This window comes from Trichoplax adhaerens, genomic scaffold, assembly GCF_000150275.1.
Source record: "Trichoplax adhaerens TRIADscaffold_8 genomic scaffold, whole genome shotgun sequence".
Taxonomy (NCBI): domain Eukaryota; kingdom Metazoa; phylum Placozoa; class Uniplacotomia; order Trichoplacea; family Trichoplacidae; genus Trichoplax; species Trichoplax adhaerens.
Genome location: NW_002060950.1, coordinates 1,317,078 through 1,342,316, shown reverse-complemented (window position 1 = coordinate 1,342,316; position 25,239 = coordinate 1,317,078). Strand labels below are relative to the sequence as shown.

General features: G+C 32.3%; 3 protein-coding genes across 3 annotated transcripts; 2 read left to right on the top strand and 1 right to left on the bottom strand.

The window, feature by feature from the left end:
- Nucleotides 1-481: 481 nt before the first annotated feature.
- On the top strand, nucleotides 482-1,342 carry TRIADDRAFT_4017 (uncharacterized protein; the record flags this gene model as incomplete). The annotated part of the gene is made up of 1 exon (XM_002114725.1): nucleotides 482-1,342. A coding segment is annotated over one exon (861 nt), but the record flags the coding sequence as incomplete, so codon positions are not given.
- Nucleotides 1,343-12,778: 11,436 nt separating this feature from the next.
- Nucleotides 12,779-14,216, top strand: TRIADDRAFT_58576 (uncharacterized protein; the record flags this gene model as incomplete). Its single annotated transcript, XM_002114724.1, has 2 exons — nucleotides 12,779-13,713; nucleotides 14,081-14,216. The coding sequence occupies 2 exons, from the start codon at nucleotides 12,779-12,781 to the stop codon at nucleotides 14,214-14,216; spliced, it is 1,071 nt and encodes a 356-aa protein (XP_002114760.1).
- Nucleotides 14,217-18,001: 3,785 nt separating this feature from the next.
- Nucleotides 18,002-22,033, bottom strand: TRIADDRAFT_58575 (uncharacterized protein; the record flags this gene model as incomplete). Its single annotated transcript, XM_002114553.1, has 6 exons — nucleotides 18,002-18,079; nucleotides 18,203-18,470; nucleotides 18,602-18,763; nucleotides 19,105-19,285; nucleotides 20,001-20,160; nucleotides 21,761-22,033. 6 exons carry the CDS (start codon nucleotides 22,031-22,033, stop codon nucleotides 18,002-18,004), a joined length of 1,122 nt encoding a protein of 373 aa, XP_002114589.1.
- Nucleotides 22,034-25,239: the final 3,206 nt, after the last annotated feature.

Here is a 25,239-nt window from a genome sequence, read left to right as displayed (position 1 = left end):
GGTCACGTTCATATATAACTTAAATACGTATATAATAAAGGAACTAGATGAAATAGTTAATATAGCAATCGAAAGCTTAAAAATTACTTACAATTTTAATTACATGTATGTGCTAGTATTTTGTGTATAGCATAAAATAAATGCGTTTAAAAGATGCAATGGGATAGCGTAATTAATTAACTAATCGAAAATTGAAAAAAATAATTTACATTTTAAATTATGTGCTAGTATTTTACATATATGCATACTGAAGTATAAAAAATGAAACTGGATGACAAAATTAATTTACTAATTGAAAGTTTTAATATTTTATAATTTTAATATTACAGCTAGTTTGAATGAAGTAGCTCAAGAGATGGACAATAAAGCAAAATATACCTATAATCATAATAACGCTTCGTTCTATGGTTCATCCAACCAAAATGACCATGACGATATAAATCATGAAGCCTTTGCTTCAGGCATCATATTTTGGAGAGTATTTATTTACTGTGTATTAATAGCAGCGACTGTTATTGGTAACGGTATCGTATTGTTTATATTTTATAAGAGGCCTAGTTTGCGTATTCCTGTTAATTTCTTCATCATTAATTTAGCAATTACCGATATTTTAACAGGCCTAACCAGACAACCAATTATTGTTATCGATTTGTTAAGTAGAGGAGAGTCATTTATTCATACAATCTGCGGCTTAAGTGGGGTAACGCTATGTGTATGTTATGTCGTCACAATCTTTACCTTGCTTGCAACAGCACTATGTCGCTATTTGGTTATTGTACGCTCTTACGGTAGGAAGTTATCGACGAAAGTTGTAGTAATAATTATGTCTTTTATCTGGGTTTATGGAACAATCGATTGCTTATTACCCATCTTTGGTTGGAATCGCTATGTGTACCAACCCGAAGAATACACTTGTTTACCTGATTGGCAAGATTCCAAAGGCGCCAGTTATATCATTTATATTCTTATCATAGATTCTTTAATCCCTTGGACAGTAACTGCAGTATGTTATACCGGTATTTATTTATTTATTAAAAAACATGTTCATCACATGCTTGGACATCTTCAAGCTAACACTCTTACAGTCCATCAACAATTACATTGCCAAGCATTACAAAGGGAAGTCAAAATTACTAAAGTCATGTTTCTTTATTTTCTAACATTTATTCTATGCTATATGCCATACTGCTTGACAATGTTTATTTTAGTTCCAAATAATTTCCACATTTCCCATCATTTGGTTTTTTTTGTTGGTTGCTTAATCAATTTGAATAGTGCAATTAACCCAGTATTATATGCTCTATCGTCAAAGAAATTTAGAAAAGCGTATAACGAGATATTTGGTCGTTTTAGTTTAAGATTATATGTTACTCATGCTATGTCTCGTCGAACAGCCATCATTCAGCCATTCCCTAATCCTTCCGGCCTTGATAAAATAAATGAACTTCAAAATATTGAGCAAAACATTTTTCAAGCTATTTCTGCTACTAGAATATTTCCGCAGCAAACTATATCCGGTACTGAACAATAATCAATCACTGATGGCCATAGTTCTCACTCTCTAAATACGATAACCATTCTCTCCTGAGACATTCCGTAGCTACCTATACACCTTTACATATGTAACAGTCTATACTAATACAGTATCTAGGCCAGATTTCACCATGACCACTCCATATGTCATATATTTCTTTTTCTATAGCTTTCTTGCACGTTTAATGTACAGGACATGAAAATTTTTTAAAAGATTTTACAGATTGTGTACTATCGGACACACGTAATCGCCTTGCATCAATCTAAATCGATATTGCCGCACTTCAAAACTTTATGATTTAGGAATATGATAGTTTTGAAAATCTATATTTATAACTTACGGTATACAAAAATTTACTATTGCATTATGCAGTAGAAATTAACGTGCTTAAAAATCGATAAACATGTGCTATAATCAGTTTATCGTCATGAAAATAATAGACTAAGTATAAATGTATATATCGAACATTATCGTGGGTACTTAATGTAAGCTTCAAAACGAACTTAAAATCTATTAACTAAATTTCGACGACTATAGATTTACTCTCATAAAAATTTATCTATGATATCACTACCGATATGAATTGTGTGGATGCTATTAGTTGTACTATATTGCTGCAATTAGCAGTGCGTCAAAAACAAGTAAAGGCTATTCATACTAAATTCAAAGCCATGAGTTTGAGATGGCCATAATGAATTGTATTATCAAAATTTTGATTCTGTTAAGCTCTTAGATTGAAGTTGTGATCATCTTATATTTGTCAATAGCATTTGCTTCAACTTCATCAATGCAATCTGTTTTTAAACCTTATAATACCGAAGGGAGGAATAGATTGCAAATGTTCTGAGTGAACTATTGGACAATAGCCCGTTAACTATCTTATGAAGAAAGGCATCGATATCCATATTAAGCACATGAAATGTTATACCACTGCTACTTTAAACGGAATAAAATCATAGCCATTCGATCTGTGAAAAATATGCTATTAGATGGAATTCAATATTGCCAGATTAATTTGAAAAAAGATTGAAGTTAGCAGCCTTAGTAGTTTTACATGAAAGTAAATCTTGTGTATAACAGATGATATTAGTTGTAAATAATTAATAATTTATATAATTTATATAATATAAAAGAGAAAATTGAGTAGTGCTATGAAATCCTACTAGATAGTTGTACCAAATAGATTGCTACAATAAATTTATCTTCCTCGATCACGTGCCTGTCTATGACCTTATGGGTTAGAATAATGACTGGATGTATACACATTGCAAGGTAGGAAATAGAACGCCACAAGAGACATTAATTATTTATTTTATTTTTAAAGACTGCACAACACCGTCCAGAATGTCCTACATTGACCATAATAACGTACAGTATATGCAGTATATACTTGTGACTACGATAAGCAATGTGCTGTAACTGTAACCACGCTGCGAATCACTATACAATAGCCTATCTGTTCCTATGATTACTCAGCATTCCTTTAAAGATACAAGCTCAAGTGCTAAATTTCCCTGTATACACTATAAATATGATGCAAATTAAGTACTTTTGGTAACATATGCAATTATGTATATCTGTTTAACCCAAGTGACTGCGCGCTGTCTTAGATCTATTAATGGTATTATAATGAAGTACAAAAATTTTAGCCGTAATTTGCTGCGAAATGCTAGAATAACGGTGGCGTAATAAATATAAATTAGATACGAATATGCTGTAGTGTTTTAGTAGACTATATAAGCAAATATCAGTAGCTTTGTGCTGATGAAATACTAAAGCTCCAGCAAAGTAGATGTTGTATGCATTTTACTGCGCAATCACCTTGGGAAGGGACAGAGATCGGAGACTTTTCTAGATTTATGCACGGTCTGTATAAAATCTGTACCGTTTTACGGTATTCTAGAATCATGACACAAGTGAGGTAATTTTAAGAAGCTAGATTTGAGAAATATCTTATTTGCAACTTTTTTACCGATCTCATATTGAAAAAGGACTAAAATTGCTAACCTTTCGTAATTAAATCTGGAAAGGTTACTGATCATGAAAATTATTATCAAGGTTTAATTTCAGTATTAGTAAGTATATTTCCCAATATTGTTAGGCTCTTTCTATGGAATTCACTGCTTCAAGAATATTTGTACGTGTATAAATACTTATTACTTTTAAAGTCAGGAAAACAAGAAGTAACGAATTTGAACAAATGATACTTTGATAAGGTTGTAGTAAATGTAATGGAGTTTCAACAATAAAATTTTATTTTGTATGCCCCAAAATTGAAACGATCTATTTAATTGTCACAAAACAGCTTTGCAACAAGACAACGCAATATACGATCAATAAGTCAATTCCTTGAACCACGTATCAAGGAACGATATTTGCACTATCACAAACACTTTTGCTCTACTAGCAGACTACACAAAGACTTAAACGCCTCGTATTTTACGTTAAACACTAAGTTGGAGAATTCTTCTTTATTTCACGATATACTGCATTTATATACTACTCCTCAATAGTTCATGAGTCATAGTTAATACAATTAACATTGGAATCATTTACTGAATTAGATATTAATTTTAGCTACTGCTCCCTTAATGCAGACAACAGTATTTACGAACATAGGCATGTAATGACTAATATAGAATAGTCAGATTACGATATGTCCTATCACGGAACATTTCCATGATAATTTACAGTCTAACATAAGTAAATTACAATCACAATGATTCGAACTGTAAGCAGATGATTTGCATTCCCTATTATAACTATTAATTTCAGTATGTGTATAAGTGTCACTGTCATAAAAAGTCAGTGCTATATTAAAACACAGTATATCCAAATTATAAGTTAACTAAATAAGGATAGTCTAACAGAATTATCCTAACATAGTTATTTCTACTGTAATACAGTATTTAACACTGTAACATTAATAAATTGCTATTTTTATCCGTATCCTAAAACAGTCACTCAATAATCTGTCTCCCAAATGCTGCGGATTAAATAGTTTAATACTTAAAATTATTGTCGAATATTACAGTAGCAACCTTAGATCACGTAAACTAAACACAGCTAGCTATCAAACTGAATTTTCTTCTGTCACATTCTGATTTAAGGCTATAGCTATCCCATTAAATTAATCACTAGTTGCACTCGACTATTTTATATATAGTACTGTAGACGCTATTCACTTACTACTATACTCATTTTTATAGGACTACAGCGAAAGCATAATCACTACCGGCAATTGTAGAAGACTAATGCAAAGTATAATGTCCAGATAACCCAACAAGAGGAATGCTTTAATAGGAATTTTGTTACTTAAGTACGTAAAGATTTTAAACAAGATGGATCTAACAAATTATTTTAGCAGGGTACCTTTAGTAGTAAAGATGTATAGTATATAGGATTTTCATTGAACTTGGCTAATAATTAATCGATAATCTAATAATTTTGCTACATTATGATATTATACTGTCTAATATCGTATCCACTTCAATAGTTAGGTCAAGGTTAGCAGTTAATAAATTATTTACTTTGTTTATTGAAGTGAAAATAGCTTAAAGCATTAGTTTATAAAACTAATTATGCAACAAACTGATTCATGATATGTTGATTCAAAACTATTCCATAAATACTTCATGAAAAATGTAATAGCTGAGAACTCAAATTCATCAAAAGCATTAAAAGTTAAGATAAAGTTCATGATTAGAGTTCTATCAAACCAAAAATTATTTCAAGAAATGAATCAACCGAGTACTCCCGATTTACTTTCATGATGACAGTTTTCGAAGAAGTCTATAATTGATTAAAGAAAAAATTTATAGATAAGAATTACTTCTTACTTCCAATGTGACCTATGGTTATATGGGTTAAATTTGTCCTAATCAAACTATTCTGACCATACGAGTTCACTGTTAGTAACATAGACATCTAATTATTGGCTAGAGTATCGAAATAAAGTCTAAATATATTATTGTGACTCATTCATGGAATCATTCTTCTTGTGTTATAGGCTACTAATATTAGGCCATTGCAACACGCTAGTACTCTAGAATTAAGTTTAATCCGTTTTACAAGTATTTCTTGAAATTGTTAAGATCATTCGATAAATATTGGATATTTGTTACAGGTTAAGCATTAATAATTTATGCAATTCTTGAGATAAATCTGCAAACCAATAAATTTATTCGCAGAAATTACTTGAAATACAAAATTATCTTTGGAATCGAGTGACCTAATTAAATTGGAATTGTAACTATTAAGAAATATTAAAAAACTTATCAATTTACAATATACTTGTATAAGGCTTATGTTGAAGCTATCGAAACGTAGCTGGTACCTTATACTGTATTTCGAATCACCATTACTTATTGGAAATACTAAGAAATTTTTAAAAACTTGGTTGCTCGAAGCAACGAGTCTCGAATAAAATATTACCAATATTACTTGTTGAGATTGGAAAGATTACAATATCATGATGTAAGTACGGTAGCTGATAGCTTTAATATTAAATTAATCATCCTAAATGCTTATTAGAGGGATAATTAGTCGATGAACTTAAAGAAATTTGCATGAGATAGGTGTTTGTATTTGTATCTTAGAATTATGATACTCTGTCACCTAAAGCTACATCTATCATTGTTATCCTTTCCAAAATTGTGGCAAATTGCCAATTATAAACTGTGCTTAATTTTCTTATTTAACTATATACAGTATCTACATATAACGGTATGAAATGTCCCGAAGGATATATTATAGGTATTTAATGAGTTTAATGTTATAGTGATTTAATTTCGATTAATTAGTTACATAAAGAATTATCTCGATTCTTCTATGTTCGACTATACATCATACTGCAACTTGTATTTAATTTAATATATAATAGTTAAAATTAATTGATTATATTTAGTGCCGGTATAATTTTAATTCCAAATAATGAAAAACTGCATGCTTTAACTGTCCAAATAAATAAAATCATCACATATTATATGATTATTATTATATTATGGGCTGCCTGTTTATTTCCAACTGATATCTCAGCTAGTATAAATTCTAATTTTCTCGAAAAAGATCTTCAGATGTTAATGCATTTAAAATAGTATTAATTAAAAAATTTAGTATAAATTTAAAGCTGTCATCCATGTAGAAACTTCTAACACTATTATTTTTAGTACTGCATAGGATTGCGTAAGCTCGACAAACTGATTAATAAACAACTTACTAATTTCTAATTAGCGAAAAAATGAAGGAGTCTAAGTCACTGAGCGATTTAAAAGTTAGAGAGAAAGGTAATTCTTAATACTACGTGAGCTTAGAGATCCATTCTATAACATTGCTGTAGCAAAGCTAGTTAGCAGCAGTATATCCAATATAATGTAAAGAATGCACAAATGTTGTGATGCTACTCTATAAGAATACTAAATTATGATCATGTGGTGCAAGTATCCCTGCTATGTACCGCATCTCCTATGAGCACCTAATTACTCGAACTGATATTTATGGAATTGTGATTCTTAAAAATCTTGCGTCAAGGTCAGATAGTAAATCATTAATGATCCCTTGTTGTCAACATTATTTAATTAAATTAGATTGGACTTAAAATATAGTACTTTTATCTAAAAGTTGTAAATTTTTCAACTAGTTTAAGTTATTGTGTAGCCATATAAGCCAATCCGTAAGTATTGATAGGAAGAACGAAAATACAAGTTTTAAAAGCAGAGTAATTGAGTTTCTGATATATAATCTTATGTAGATTTGCGATAGCAACTTAAGCCTAAGAAAAGAGATTCATGGAATATTGGTAAGAAAAGAGCTTTATCAGTATATGATGAGTTAATGTTTTGAATGCTTTAATATTATGGGACAGATATGAAAGCTCTTGATAGACATTAGAAATAGTTCATTAACTAAGGAGCCAAGGTAGATAAATTATGAACATGATGAATTTATGAGCATTTTAACGTAATTATCCTTGCATGAAAAACATTTATGACTAATCAACAATTACCTGTAATGGCTGCATTACAGCAAAACTTTCGGCTATTCATGTAAAAGAATCATAAACCATTACGCAGATAAATCCTTTTATATAGGGAGTAGCTTATTTTTAATCCTGCTAAATTTAAAAAATTTTTCTCCCAATGACGTAACTCACTTAATTTTCAATATGTGACTAATGTAAATACAGTACGAAATTTCTATGAAGTCATTCTATACTTGCATTAATTATTTATCTGCATACCAAACTATTTAGTCAGTATTTTTTTATAGCTTTAAATTTTAATTTCTTACCCATTAGCGCTGACTTTGTTTATCCCTATTGATAATTCGATACAATACTGAATTAGTAATTAATATAGGTGTTTTATGCTAGAGAAAGCTATAAAAATTTGATATTGGTTTTGATACTTTCGTTGAAAATCGTTTCTTATCACTATCATTATCCCGTTGATTCGATACAGTTTTCATTAAATTAAATCATTTTTAAACGCTGTTTAAGACTGTGGGTGGAAAATTTATATAAACTATAATTTAAATAATGCTACTATTTATTGTTTACTTCCTGTAAATTTAATATTTTGGGCGCATAAAAAACATCTGGCTGTAAAAGTTGTGAATATAAAGTCTAAAGTCAACATTATTATCTATAATAGCATTAGAACGATTACAAATTTTATCTATTTGGCCACCTTAGTAACTGAGTGACCAGTGCCATTAACCTAAAAGTTCTAAGGTAAGTTTTACTAAAATGTTCAATTATAGCGCCAAAATATCAGAATTGAAATGGTAGCTATGGCTAGACATAACTGGAGCATCAAATAAATTCCATATTCCACGTAAATCTGCGAGACTGGAAAGTCGATAACTGTAGCGTAGTGATATAGAAAAAATAATATGCGTGTGTATGGACGGATAACTCTAAATATTCAGGCTAGTTTAATTTAAAAACAGGCTAATGCTATTATTTCCTCAGAAAATCGAGATTTTTCGTTATCCTAATTTTAATTCATGGATTGCGATCGAAAGCTTGTGAATGATACATTTACAGCATTTAAAGGGAAATCTTTTACAAAAATCTCGATTAATGTTATTTCAGATAGTATGACAAGCTTCTGGAATATGCCAATTACGGCACAATTCTAAAATATAATAAATGTTAAACCGTCAATTAATAAGAGCCTATAGACCTGTTTATCATATTATAATCTTACGAACGTTAAAATATTTTAAGTATTTATCGAGCGTTTTCGAATAATTTGTAAGTGTTCTCACATTTAATAATGTATAAATCCGTTATTATGTAGCAATCATCACCGGTCCAAATAGCTCACGAATTATACTTTTATTTTCTATATTAATGACAACTAGTAAATTTCGAATTTTTGTAATAGTAAAATAATTTTAATTCTCTTAAAATCTGATGCTAATCATATTATCTACGGACTTTTAGGTATTATTTAAAATCATTTATTAGACTAGTATGTAAGTAATGTATAGCAATAATTTTAACAGTGTATCTAAGTAATTATGATATACCGGTAAATAACAATTCTAGCGGTTCATCTATGAGCACACTAAAACTTTTACGTAGCAGTTTAAGTTAAACTAATCTTAAAAATTGAAACCATTAAAATAGGAAATACGGTTTTTTATTCAAATTTTGAAATCATACACGTATTATTATCAAAGGGTATTCTAGTAGCTCAATTTATTTAACAAACTTCAACGGAATTTCGCACTATGTAAGCGATATTTAAGAAAAACATGTTCATCAATCAGCGTTTTGCTATTTCATTTTGTACAGGAATTACGATTGGATATATTTGCAAATTTTAATCGACAAAACTAAACTTAGACTCAATGGTTGATATAAAAGAATCCTAATGCATTTTGAAATCTTCCGTTCTTTTAAGCTTAGAGTTATCAAATATTTTTATGAATATGTCTAAAGCCTAATGGATCTATCTACAGATAAACAAAGCTTGATTATACCGTTGCTAATAAATAGTATTATGAAGTGTTTCTAATTTCCTTTATGTACTGATGATAATTAGCGATTTTTTGATGTTTACTTAGGATAAAATATACCTTGATTATTCAAAAATTTTTATTGAATAATACGAGTATCATTTTCGGATTTTTAAGTTATATTGGAGAATGTGCAGTTTTTAGTTTAATTCGGCCACTATCACACCATATAAACCAAATGGTTAAAAAAATGTAAAATTTTTCTGTTCAGTTCTAGATAATTTAAATAGTTATAGCATTGGGTTAATTCTTGTATTTCTTTACATTTTATCTAAATACGGAAAATATTAATCGTTATATTGAGAAAAAATATTTGCGTAATATGTTTCATTATCATTTATCCTTTTGTTAAAAGCGTGGGTATCATTGCCTACGAAGCAATGGAATGTTCTGCCGACACACAGAAAGGACAATATTTTAAATTAATCTTAACCATTTTAGACCACAATGAGTAAATCTACATTTTTTATCAGTCACTAGATCTTAATTTTGATAGCAGAATTTTTCCAGGTTCAACTAATTACTAATTACAGAATAATTTAGCTTTTATATTGAGAAAATTCTATAAAATCATGTATCTATTATGATTTTTTGATATGTATAGTAGAACTAATTATCTCAGTATAGACTCATACTGAAAAAATCTTCTATAAAAAATAGATATTGGTATCTTCAATGCTGTGATAGGACAAAATCTTCAAAGTTTATGATTCATAATAGTCCAAGGCTGCTATTATTTTCATTGAACTATCGAGATGCATCAATCACAAATAGAAATATTTCATTTGACCATCAAATGATTTCTATGATATATCACGATTTATGGATATCTGCATGAGATTGAACGTGATAATGATAAATACCTCAAGTTACAAATTTAATAGGTCAAAGAGTTCTAGTCTACTACAAGTACACAAGTTTTTGAAATATCTTCGGATAAAATAAGTCTGCAGTTAATGCACATTTTCCTCAATGATTTCAAGATAATACTAAAAACCGATATTTTCTTTATTACATCAGTACATGCCATGAACATATATGATTAAGAGCATCCAGATTCATACTGAAATAATCGTACGTGCGTCATCCAGATAAATTATACATAGGCTTTTATACATCAGCTACCAAAATGTTACGCTGGAAATGATAGTATTTTTATACCATGGTGTTATTATTGATGTACCGCATGGGATAATTTTAACAGAAAAGAAAAAGTTGTAATGTTCAGGCCGCGTAATTTTTAAGTAATTGAAATAAAAAAAATACCGTAAACAATCTAAGAAAGCCTTTGGATCGTTTATCAAGGAAAAAATTTGTTGTAGGATTTCATGTATTTAAGTTATTAACTATCATTGCGGTATTAAACTCTCTTTAATATTTGGAATTATTTAAGTTTTAATATAGCTTTAAAACTTAGAAATTGTCATTGCTGTACTTTAGTTATATGAAATTTTATTTTTGCCCTTTATTCGAAATTAATCTAGGCATATTTTACTTTATTAATAAACAGTGCCTTTGTTACATTTAAATCGCTATAATTTTGAACTACACGAAGTAGCAAATGACCCTTTTAATCTAATTAAAGCGGATTCGGATGTCTTTCTTTACTAAGATGATTAGCATTCTAATAATATATAGTGGGAAAGCTAATTTACAAGTTGATCTTACTATTGTGCATAAACCATACATTATTAAAAAAATAATTAAACCATTTAATATATATTAAATCTTTAATACCATTTATTAATTACTTACTGCTCTGATGCTGTACTTTAACAATCTACTCTTTATTTAGTATTAATTTTTAAAATCAATTATTATATGAGATGTGCTTTCCACGCTATATTGCACTTGGATGAATTTCTTTACGTTTCTCTAACCGAGGAGACAAAATGCGACTATCAAGCGTGTTTTTGATGTGAAATTTAGTAAATTTGCATTCCTGCAGTATTTCAAAGTATGAACTCTTGTTTGTAAATTTAGAGTCCAAGATACAGACACAAATGTCCTTTTAGTTCGTAAATGAGATTACTTTAAGACCAAATGTAATGAGACGGCCGTTTTATAATTAGTATTTGATGAAATAAGTCAATTATACTGGTTATAATTATATATTCAAAGCCTACTGTCAACAGTGAAATTATATCATTAACAATGCAAAATTCATCCGTTTATCTCATTTCTAATTCATTATTCTTACGATGATAAATTTCTATCTGAACTATCGATTTCTTATCTTAGCATGTGTTACAGTGTTAAATACTGTATTACAGTAGAAATAACTATGTTAGGATAATTCTGTTAGACTATCCTTATTTAGTTAACTTCTAATTTGGATATACTGTATTTTAATATAGCACTGACTTTTTATGACAGTGACACTTATACACATACTGAAATTATAATAGTTATAATAGGGAATGCAAATCATCTGCTTACAGTTCGAATCATTGTGATTGTAATTTACTTATGATAGACTGTAAATTATCATGGAAATGTTCCGTGCTAGGACATATCGTAATCTGACTATTCTGTATTAGTTATTACATGTCTATGTTCGTAAATACTGTTGTCTGCATTAAGAGAGCAGTAGCTAAAATTAATATCTAATTCAGTAAATGATTCTAATGTTAATTGTATTAACTATGACTCATGAACTATTGAGGAATAGTATATAAATGCAGTATATCGTGAAATAAAGAAGAATTGTCCAACTTAGTGTTTAACGTAAAATACGAGGCGTTTAAGTCTTTGTGTAGTCTGCTAGTAGAGCAAAAGTGCTCGTGATAGTGCAGATATCGTTCCTTGATACGTAGTTCAAGGAATTGACTTATTGATCGTAGATTACGTTATCTTGTTGCAAAGCTGTTTTGTGACAGCATGCATCACGTAAATCATACCGCGGAATATTATTGTAGCTGCAGCTAATATTAAAACTATGTCTAGTGATGAATTATGTACAACCATTAGCATTTACAATTGGAATTCCTCTCTTAAAATGTTACATGTACATAATTTTATTATTATAACGATTTTAATTTTGAGTGCATATGGTTAAAATTCGACTAAAATTAAGGTTTATTGGGAAATATTCATGACTTAATTGGATTAAATAAATAATGAATTCTATTGACTTGCAATAAATACAACTGAAGTTTTCATCTTGATTTCTTTTAGTTTCAGAATCAACTCTTACTGCCTCAAATAAATTATCCTGAAATGGTTAGTAACAATTCCAGCTTGTATCCTGAGTATGGGCCGACATCCTTAGCAACTATTCGTGTTGCTGCTTACTCCGTGATAGGTGTAATATCTATTCTTGGCAATTTGCTGGTTTTGATAGCTTTCTATAGAGAAAAATCGTTGAGAATTCCTACAAACTACTTAATCATTAATTTAGCCATTACTGATATTTTGAATGGAATTTTTAAAGATACTTTTATTATATTGGGCACGCTAACAAATCTTCATATACGTTATAAGGCATTCTGTGACTTTGATGGATTTATGCAAATATTACTTTACTTATTGACAATTTATTCCTTATTAGCTACAGCTATATTCCGTTACTTAGTCATCATTCATTCTTATGGTAAAAAAATTACTGTTCGAGTTGTGAAGATAACTGTTGCTATCATTTGGACTTACAGCCTCGCGATCAGTCTTTCGCCAGTACTCGGATGGAATCGATATGTTTACCAACGAATTGAATCTGCATGCTTACCAGATTGGCTGTATCCAGCTGGCAGAAGCTACGTTATGTATGCATTTATCACTGATTCCATTATTCCTTTAAGTCTACTAGGAATCTGTTATTTGTGTATATATATATTTATCAGACGAAATGCTAAGAGATTCATGGTTAATATTAAGAAAATCCAGCCAGATAGCCTGAATAGAAGTTTACTTCGCAAATCCATTAAAAAAGAAATCGAAATTACCAAAAAGATGTTTTTCGTATATTTAGTATTTGTTATTTGCTACTTTCCCTATACCATAGTTGTATTTATCTTAGCCCCAAGTGGTGTAGCAGTCCCTCCAGTTGCCTTTTTCATTGTTGGTTTTTTAGTAAACGCGAATAGTGCAGTTAATCCCTTCGTGTATGCTGTAATCTATAAAAGTATTAGAAAAGCCTACTATGAAATTATATTCAGGTATATCCCTAGTTGCTGCTCTTTACCAGCTTCCACGTTGGATTTTAATCAAACAAAATCATCTACTGCGATCGACAAATGTAGTACTGATATTATATATGACACTGGCGATCAGAGAGAAAATTTAGTGTTAGTAGATATTTAACCTGCCTAGCTTAAATGAGTAGTGGACTTGCAAATTTATTTACTAGACATACATAATGAACCGGTATTGATTTGTTACTAACAGACCATCTATTTGGATTAGTAGAAATGAATTATTCTGTCATAATAGACCTACTTTTAGAGTAGTATAATTTTATAACCATTTTCAGACTACCGCGTTTCATTTATGCAACATTGATATATACGTAATATATATATATAGGCCATATACCTACGCATCCACTATACTTTTATCCATAAAATTTCATAATACTGGTACGCTTCGTAATTGTAATGTTGATGTAAAGAATACAAAATATAACAGATATCATCTAGCGAAAATGTACGCCATCATTTGAGCTGTTATTATTCTTAGAAGCTACACTATAATGTATCACAAAGTATGTGATTACAATAGATCACCTTTAATAACTCTAATTACTGCTGGTGAATTATAATATGCAAAGTAAAATTTATTCTAGCTAGCTGCTATTAAATTAGAGTATCATTGCGATTACGACCAATTGCTAAGTTATATCTTACTGAAGGGATTCAGTCACTTAATATAGTTGTGTGTACTAAATGAGATATACTTGTGCCTATGTATATTTAATTTACTTTATCCATTTATCAATAAATATTTAAAAGGTTGCATTTTCCAGATGTTATTCTTTAGTTTCGATGCGATTAGTAACACACTAATCTTTTCAGGGTAAAGGATATTTTTGAGCTACTTGGCTCTAAAGCATGATTTAGGATTATTATGAAATAGATATAAAGTTGAAAGCCAAATCTAAGGCTGTCCGTTATTTCCATAACAGTTACGCTTTGTTTCGGTAAAGATCCCAATCATATAGAAAATTGTCGACACGTACACAAGTTAAATAATCAAGTTATTTTGTTATCGTTGCTTCTAATTTAAAGTTTCTAGCACCAATAAGTATGTAAGCAAGTAATCCTGCTTATTTTAGTTTTTCTAAGCTTTTTATCCAAAAAAATATTTCAGGATCAAAGTATTCATCACATAGTTACGTCTACACTATTAAAGTATACTAATAATTAATTGTTTCTATTAAGTTTCGCAACAACATGGTATCTGTTTAGGCTGACTGTAAGTAATATTATTGTCGTTGAATTTACTTCAAACTCGCAAGCAAGTATTCAAATACAACCTATAACCTACGACCAATATTCGTATACTGCCTCTTTCAAGCCTTATTGCTATACATGTACGACTCAACACAGTAAGGAAAACGTAGTCATACTCGTACAAATTAATTACCGAAGGCTCGCTATTTTGCGAATCAAGATCTTTATTTCTATTTTTACTAATGTTTGACGTAAGAAGGGAGGAAATCAACGTAAAAATATTACGTCTTAGAGTCAATTATTGTATAAACAAAAAATAGTAGCGTAGTAGAAATAGAATTTTAAAATTCTATTAAGATCGACTTTATATTGCGGTTATCAATTAGCCAATTTTCCATGTTAGAAATTCTTATATCAGAAGAGATTTATTTAGCTTGCATGCAAAATAGATAAATGAATATACTAAGTAATTTTGTTCTGTATCTAGTCATAGTAATTATTGTATTGATTTAGGAATGCTCATAAGTTTGCTTTGATTTAAATAATCAGTACATAGATTTACTATGCACGTCGTAGAAATGAAGTAGGAGTAAAAGTACTAATAGATTGTTTTAGTTATCAGATGAACATTTCTGATCAAATAGAGCAATGTTTTAAATATGACATACAAGTTGTAAATTCTATAAAGCAAGCACTGTGTGATAATTGGATTTTAAGTAAGTTTTAATGTACAGGAATTAAAGTATTCTATTTTAATGCATGACGATGAGTTTATCAATAAGCACTGATTAATCGTAGACGTACTCCTACCCAATACGAAATTGATGTATATGCCCAGTATATGCAGTAGTAATTATGGTAATCTATTTTGATTGGCGATGATGAGTTCAATCGATAAGCTTTGATTGATCTTAGACATACAGTACTCCTAATCAATACGGCATTGATACATATGTATATAACACACACATATAGTAATTAAGGAGATTGATTTTAATTGGTTTTTGATTCGTGATGATGAATTTATCAATAAGTACCGATTAATCTTAGACGAACCCATACTCAATAAGGTATTCAGCCCTCTACTAATTCTTTACGCCTATCTGTATCTTTCAGTAGTTCTGCAAGAAATGTTTTGAATATCTAATAACTACTGATGATGTTAAGTTTACCAATAGGTAGGTACTGATTAAGCACACAGATATCTACATACTGCTAGTCTTTGACAACTGCCTACGCCGAAACTAGTTCGATCAGAAATTTTTTGAATGATTGAACTAGTATCGACGTGCAAGATCCAAAAATCTCCGAATACCGCTTTTGATCATTGAGCTTTCATGATAAATTCGTAATCATACCAGATATTAATATCATTCAATTTTCCTACAAAATCAACTATTATCATTTCACCATGGATGTAGATTATAAGCCAATGAGATTGATTCCATCGTAGTAATTAAGTAATCAACTGTTCATAATTAAAAATTGGGATATGTGATCCTTGCCGGTGGCTTGATCATAGAATTACGAAAGTAGTTGTTAATTATTCTACTAGTAAGGAAGTCTTCTGCACAAAGCGTTGAGATGATCTTCATCTCAATATTAGTACTAATTGTCGGTTTACTAATCCAATACTGCGTTTCACGATAAGTTGAATATGCATATTAATAACATCTACAATACGGTACAGCAGTGATTGCTTATCCTTGGATTCATGTTATAAATTTGAGATGTTTATGTTATCAAAGGACAGGGGTTGCTGAAATTATTCTTACTCGTTCTTCCCTCAAATCTTGCATGTACATCATGTCGGAAATAGGGTACGTTGTAATTTTTAGATCAAGATTGTATTTACGGTCACTGTCCTCATGTCGTTGTTTATACTAGAGATTAATAAACATCGATTTGCCTTTCAGTTCATCAGGGAATTTAAAAGAATCATCATTGCGCGATCCTGTCTGGACAATGGACATCGTAGATCATTTAATAAATGGACATCTAAGCCAAATTTTAAATGTGTCTACATTAAGTGATGGTCTATCCAGGTTGGGAAATCCTTTCATAGTAGTTAGATATCTATGAAAGGAAATTGAACAGAATAAGTTTTGTGTATCGAGATGCTTTTCAGTATCCATTGATAACTGAGAAGGTTGACTGTAAGGTGCGAGTTTACGCTATTCTACGTATATCTTGAAATGAAACTTTAATTATCCAATAGTATATTAAATTATAACGTTACTAGAATATTTAAGGAAGGCCTGATCATTTATTTTGAACGGAACATCATACCGGCAGTAAAATTAGATGGGTTAAGAAAGATGATCGAATTTCACTAAAGCAGTGATATAAAGTGAATTTGCATCTCACCGATATTTGAACAGGAGTTCAATCAATGATAATAATAATTATTAATATCCATAAAAATGATATTATCAAAGGCAATAACGTACTAAATCAGAGCAACTTTTATGTGGTACAAATAACGAATAAGATCGTGCAAAAGTATTTCTAGTCAAACATTAACATATCTACCTTGAAGATACTATCAAACACCGCAAACGTTTAAAGGTAAATAATTAGTTGGTCAAATCATTGTCTTTATAAGTACAGATCTAAGTTTACCATCTGCCTTATAGCAAAATAGCAAGCATATTTTAGTTCGATATAGTATTAAAAAGTCCACCCGTCGTAAAGTAATCGTCCAAGATAATTTAAAGAGGGATATAGACAAAGCACTAACATGTGCGCGATCGAATAAATTACACATGAAAAATATGACATAGGTACATGGCTCGGATGCAAAATTAATTAAGACAGAAGCAAATGAATGCTTTATATTAGATGCTAATGCTACTATCATTTAAGTATCTACGAAAGGTCTAGAAATCGATATTTCCTAAAGAAATGCTATATGTACACCATGGCATATACTTCATTGACAAATAATGACAATTAGGTGACCAATGTTGTGATTGACAGCAGAGTAAAATGGTAACTCAATTTAAATACAGTGCTAGCATAAAAGAATCACAACGTATATCAATGTAAAATGTTGTTAATGGCGACGTCGGACAGAATCTTTTTTGCTAGTATGATTTGAATTATTATTTGTTGCTGTTTTCTCTTTAGGAAACTAGTATTGCGACAAAAAAAAGGACAAAATGAATCTTATTGTTTAAAGTGAAATCTATTCTATCTATCAACAGCAAATGAAAATAAGAAATTAGTGCTTCACTTCCATATCGATATAACATACCTTCTTGGCATCTTTGACATGTTCTTGGAGATCGAGGATTTCTTCCCCTTCATCTTCCCGTGTATCCCGGATTTCTCTCTCATTCTTAAATACCACACCGATGAATTTTGTAAATATAAAGCTGAACCAGTATACATTCATTGTGAACAAAATCCAAAGTAATACTACAAAAGTTGGCATACAAGGCGCAGTAGGTGCAAAATAGGCAGCCGAGTGACCTACGGTGTGTAAGGCTTTAAGAGGGAACCAATACAGTCTGAATACAACCCTAAAGGATAATGCCATCATTAAATGGTTTAATAAACTCTAATTCACTTGATCAGTTTACTTACAACTAGCGTCTATATTGAATTTACAGAACATGTAGCAATTGGTAAGCAGGTTAATGATCAATGTTACCATGTAATGGCAAATATGACAAATCCAAAATTGGAAAGGTACTCGAATAGCTGGTGGATTTTGCCATCGCGTAACTTTAAGTATTGCATTAATTTGGCAAACTCGAGGCAAATGTCGGTTACATCATGAGTGAAAATGATCAGTACTCCAGCATTATGATATCTAAAGGAGAAAATGTGGGAAAACATATGATAAGTTCAATAGCAACATTTTATTGGAAGGATTTTAATTCAAGTCAGTTTACAATGTGTCACATGAATTATCGAGCTTTTAGCAATATTTCTATCATTGGCTCAGTGACATGAATGCACGCGTTGAGTAAAACAAAAAGTACTGGAATCAGTTATGATTATTGAACCGTTAACGTTCTTAAAGACCATTGTTTGAGCCATCATCTAATAACTCTATTCATTCTATTGCTATATGGCGAAAGTAAACAATCAATTTACCACTAAAATACTCTATACTGAGAATTAAGCACTGATTATAATCATGTTTTGTACCTGAAAGCATGAGAGAATCCAATCAAGGTATCGGTTAAGATATGATGTAGAATCATCATCCACGTATCTTTGCGTCTCTCATCCATGTACAATGTGGCGTACAGAGAGTGGATGTAGAAAGAACCTTGAATCAAGTATACCATGAGAATATCCACTTTGGGCAGAGCTTGAGGATCATAGTCTACATCCATGATAAATATGGCACTGATTAATGTAATTAGACACCGAACAAAGCTGAACTAACAATTGGTTAAAAGGAATCGATGCGGGTTACTTGGCTAAAATTATCGTTGTATAGTACCATATTGAGTTGCTATCCGTTAATTAACGACAAAATGAAAAGTAAATAAATAAAAAAAAGGTGCAAGTCACAAAAGCGTTAATATCCAATAGTGGATACGTTTACCAGAATTTCATCAGACTGTAAAGTCCTACAATAAGCAATGAATACAGTACCAAAAGTTTGACTAGAGACGATGGCTTTTGCTCAAACTATTCTTAATACGCTAATTTATCTATTCAAGCAGTATGTTAAGCCAAGACTGTACAAGAACAGCTGGGTAACGAAGGTAATCCTGTACTGCTGATCACCCCCAAATCATTTGACGGTACACAAGAATTCATTCAATTTCTTGGCAAGATCTGTACTGTACTGCTTATCCGATGTAGAGTCAACGATGAAAGAAATAGTTGACTGTTCAAATTATATTTATTTATCAACCATTCACTTCAGATGAAACCGTCTCGTTTACAATCTTGGCGAGAAGTAATTGCACTGCAAATGCGACACAATCTCAAGATGTTGAGATTGTGCCATCATTGCAATTAATTGTAACCAATATTGCATAGGGACGTGTAAGACAAAGTTTGTACTGCATTTAGATCGATCATCTTACTTTGAAAGCAAGTCTTGGAATCCGTAAAGATAGAATAACCGGCATGGAATACAACGTGATAACAGTAAGACCATGAAAATAAGTAAAAAAAAAATTTCCAAAAGCTTTCAGGAAATTTTCTTCGATTAAGATTACTTAACTTTAACCAGTTGGCTAGCGGCTATACGCAGGGAGGGGAAAAAAATAGAGAATATAGCATTAGTGAGAAAATAATACATAAAAATACATAAACTGGAGGCTTTTCAAATTGTACTTTTCAATTAGTATTTTCAATATTATCAATGAACAATTTCAATGAAAGACAATGATAATCATTTCTATTTCATATTGGTCGATGATGAAAATAGATTGCATAATGTGATGGGCACATACAGTAGGGTAGAAAATGGTTGATCAACATGGTCATGAGTAACCGTTGACATTATGTTATTGAAGGCCAAAAGTGGTGGACTATCACAGCATCGACAATGAGAATTCAACTCGTAGCGGCAGTTATCCAACATCATGTTGATAACAATGATCACTTTTGTTGGTGACGAAGCGACGTTGTTGCAGCGATTGGAAGCACTTATTTCATGAGTTATGACGTCTATTGGAAAGATGTCGTTTGATCTATGTGTAGTATTGGCATGTTTGCTTTGATGTTACTGACATGATGGCACAGTAAAGGGTTAACTAAAGCAGATGTGTATGAACAAAAAGCGTTGGATTGAAATATTGTAGTTGATAGAAAAGGTTCTATTTACAGTCACTATTGTAAGCTAAAGGGGATTGCAATCCATGATCGCTGGATGTTATTTGAACTTGTCATGGAAAAGTCTACTAGCCGATCTGAAGACATGCATCCTACTTTACTATACTATCTTTGTATAGTGTGTGATGGACACTTTTGAATGCTTTTGCATCATCACCAATGTTTCATTCATGGTACTCCAAATGTTGAGTAGGATTGTTTTGTTGTAGATGCAGTCATGAAAGTGCAAACGTCGCCATGCCAATGCTAATGGTTGTACGCAACTTTTATGCATGAAATGATGCACGCGGTCAACCCTGAATTGCCCATTTCATTTGGCATCGTTCACCTATGGCAGGCAATCCAAATACAACTAGCAGAGTGATTATGGGTGGACACTGTACAACTCCTACAATCTACCATGTAGAAATGCATGCAAGAGTACGCTATGGATTGCGTTTGTTGTCGGTGATGAAAACGAGTGCCATTCAAGCAAGCATGATTGGAGTCAACATTGTACACCACTTGAGATTTGAAAGGTACCTTTTGATATCAATCATTTAATGAAGTAATGATGGTATTTGAATGTAAACTTGCCTCTCCTCAGTCCTATTGAAAGGAGTCATGTTGTATTAAGGATTACTGATAGTAAAGTGGGCTAAAAGGAGCGCTTCATGATTGAAAATCATCTTGAAACTGCAGCGAAAGTTAGACTGTCGAGTGGAATCCAGTATGAGCTGTTGACTGGACTCACCGTTTATATTAGTTGAAGAGAGTAGTGAGTTGATAGATGGTATCATTCATGTCATACAATACAGTGTATGGTATGCAATAAACAGGATGCATTTTGGTAGGCACATCGATCAAGCTAGTAGAGATAGAGACGTTTAGTGGAAAGGTCGCCTACAATCATCCATTACTGTGGAGAGTTATACTACTTGTGTTGATGCAATAGGTTGGCTATCATGCACTCCTTGGACTACTTGCATAGGACATTCCCTTCTTCAACATGACATATTGTACTTACAAAGGCAATAAACTTGGTGATCCAGTAGCGAGCAAGGGTTAAAAGCACTGCTACTAAAATAACCAGTTGAGCTTCGAAGGCAGTCATGTTGAAGTGATGGAATAGCTCGACGAGATAACCATTTTTCCATTGACCTGAAGGAGTTAGGCGTGATGCTCTGGTGGCCATCCATGAAGTGTAAGTATCCGGTATTAAAGTTAAAAATGTCGGATGATCATTATGGGGAGGTAATAATCGAGTTACATCTTCAGCGGCATAATCGACAAACGCCATGTTGACTGGGGGGGGGAAAATAAATTGCTTTTGCCAATTTGCCCTCTTATGTTGAAGAGAACGCCACCGTACAGTACTCCGCGTCCAGTACACTACAGTACTATAATGTATAGCTCCATTACACTGTACAGTACTGTACTGGAACCTGACCGTCTCCACTCCAGTACAAAGTACTGTACACTGTAGACAGTGTACTGTACACTGTAGACAGTGTACTGTACAGTACAGTACAGTATACAGTACAGTACAGTACTGTATACTGTAGGAGTTGATCCACTGTCATGACCCATTTCAATTCCCATACAATACAGTATGGGAGTTGATCAACCTGAAACTGTCATGACCAATTTCAATTCACATACAGTACTGCATAAGAGTTGATCAATGTGAAATGTCTTGACCAATTTCAATTCACATACAGTACAGTACAGTACTGCATGAGAGTTGATCAACGTGAACTGTCATCACCAATTTGCAATTTGTAGGAGAGTTGATCAACGTCGACAGTCATGACCAATTTGCAATTTCCAGTCCTGCACTGTATACTACAGTGTACAGTAATAGACTGGACTCGGTACCATGAATTTCACCGAATGAAAGTACTGTACACTATGACAACTGAATAGCGTGATTCTCCGGGTAATAATAAATAGTAATAAATAGAATAAAAAAGCTTCAACGCTTTTATGGGTGTGACCTGGTGTGATCATGCACCCAACGTTGACACCAGTCTACACCACGTGACCTGAACGCCGTGCCCTGGCCACCTCTTTCGACTCTTATTAGACTACTGTAAAAGCGACTTTTCTTCTCCCCAATCGTTCAGTTTTTCCAGTCTCCATGGATCAATCACGTCCAAGTTGCATGCCACAGAGCTTAACCATGGATTCTACATGAATCATGATAGGTTTCTGTGAACTCGACTGGGACGACAATGATGGATGATTCATCGCGGCGATGGGAGAGTCTAGCACAGTCAATACTGTACAGTACTGTAGGTTGTTGAGTAGTGGAAGATCAAAGTGAATGCCATTATACTGTACACTGTACACTGTACAGTATAGCATCCGAGAAGTTAGTTTCCCACTCGCTCGCTGTTAGCAATGAAACAACAAATGCATGAGTACAGTACTGAACAGTAAAGTACGCGGTGTCTACAGTGTACAGTACATCATAAAATCACTCCAATGACTCAAAAATCAATACTGTACTGTACTGTACCCGTGTACCGTACTCTACAGTGTCCAGTCCGTCAATGGACCGTAATCTACAGTACAATCATCGGTATTTGGACTGTACAGTACAGTATTGGATTCTACGGCAGTGTACTGTATGGTAGAAGTCAAGAATGCCTTGTTAACCCCTAGGGAGACTGCGCTGTTCTGAGGCAGCACGTGCAGACAGACAGAATCAGGCCTGCATAAACATCATCCAGGAAGGAAAATGAACGATCCAGCTGCACACTTGCACAGTGGACGACAATTTGACTTTAATTTAAATGACAGGATTGCAATACTTTCAACTACTGTACTCGTCTACCCTATCGTACGATGGTCCACAATCCACGGCCACCGTAGTTATCGTATAGCTTGTTTGATTCAATTGCATTCATTACAGTACAGCCGCAAGTTGACTTAGTAGAGAAAGAATCTGTTCATCAATCATAATAGACCGGACTGCTGTCCAGTTAAAAGGCCAATTTTGCAACTTTTCTCCGGTAAATTCTACACAATTTATTTTGCTCGATATTTGCATGTACATTGACTCGCATTATTACACTCATTCCAGCGAAACAGGATTGGACATGACCTAATAGCAAATACAAACCCATTCTTTTCCCTTAAAGCGACTGCAGTGACTGTCCTGCCAGACTATCACTACCGTATCATCAGTGCAGTAAAAAGCCATCGACTTTCTCTTGCTCTTTTGACGTAGTCGTTAATGCCATTGCAGAAGTTTACTATTAGCTAGAATGGCAGTACTGTATAGGGATAGTAATCAACAGTAGCAGGGCATTTCTAGCAAGAATAGATATTCAAAAAAGACCAATGACTAGACCTAATGGAACTCCATAAATAGGAGGTAGGTACTGACGGACTCTAAGTCAACAATTACTGCCTTCAAGTAGTACCGGCGGACCCGAAAGAATGTCCATCCCCATGATTGAGCTCGAGCTTTGTCATGGACAATAAACGACCGGTCTGGAAATAAACAAATAAATAAATCATTCAAATTATAGCAATAAGATCTCTTGTACGTACAGCATTATCTATATACATTATGCAGGTCTAATCTGAATCTTATTAAACTGGAAAACATATACTGTAGGTACATTACGTAGAATAAAAAGGATTACAATATGTCATATGCATGATGCAAGTACTGTAGAGTCGACATCCTAGACTCAAAAACATATGCCTAATCTGTGCGTTAGCACAACAAGCCCAACAAAATAGCAATCTTGGACTGTTATACAGCACAGGACTGTAACGATTTCAGCTAATTATAGTTGCCATGTGCTAGGGAAATACACTGATCATAGGAGTTAAGACCTGTATGTCTTAATAAAGTAAGTGAAAAATTTGGAGTTGTCGGATTGCAAACTTACGGTGAAGAACCCATACACTTTAAGGACATAGAAGACTGAGACTAAGCAGACATGGCAATACCATAGACGAACTTAATTGTACAGTAATGTAAGCTATCTTTTCTTTCTGGTACCGTACGCCAAGGATAGCGATGCAGGTCAAAATGTCCAGATTTTTGCATAGAGTAAGGACATAAAAGTCTGAGACTAAGCAGACATAGCAATACCATTGACGAGCTTAATTCTAATGTAGGCTATCTTTTTTTTCTGGTACTGTTCGTCAAAGATAGTGATGGCCGCAGCGATGCAGGTTAAAATGTCAAAATTTTTGCTTAGAGTAAAAACATAGAAGACTGAGACTAAGCAGACATGGCAATACGATTGACGAACATAATTATAATGTAGGCTATCTTTTCTTTCTGATACTGTACGCCAGTGATAGTGATGGCCACAGCGATGCAGGTTAAAATGTCAAAATTTTTGCTTAGAGTAAAAACATTGAAGACTGAGACTAAGCAGACATGGCAATACGATTGACGAACTTAATTGTAATGTAGGCTATCTTTTCTTTCTGGTACTGTACGCCAGTGATAGTGATGGCCGCAGCGATGCAGGTCAA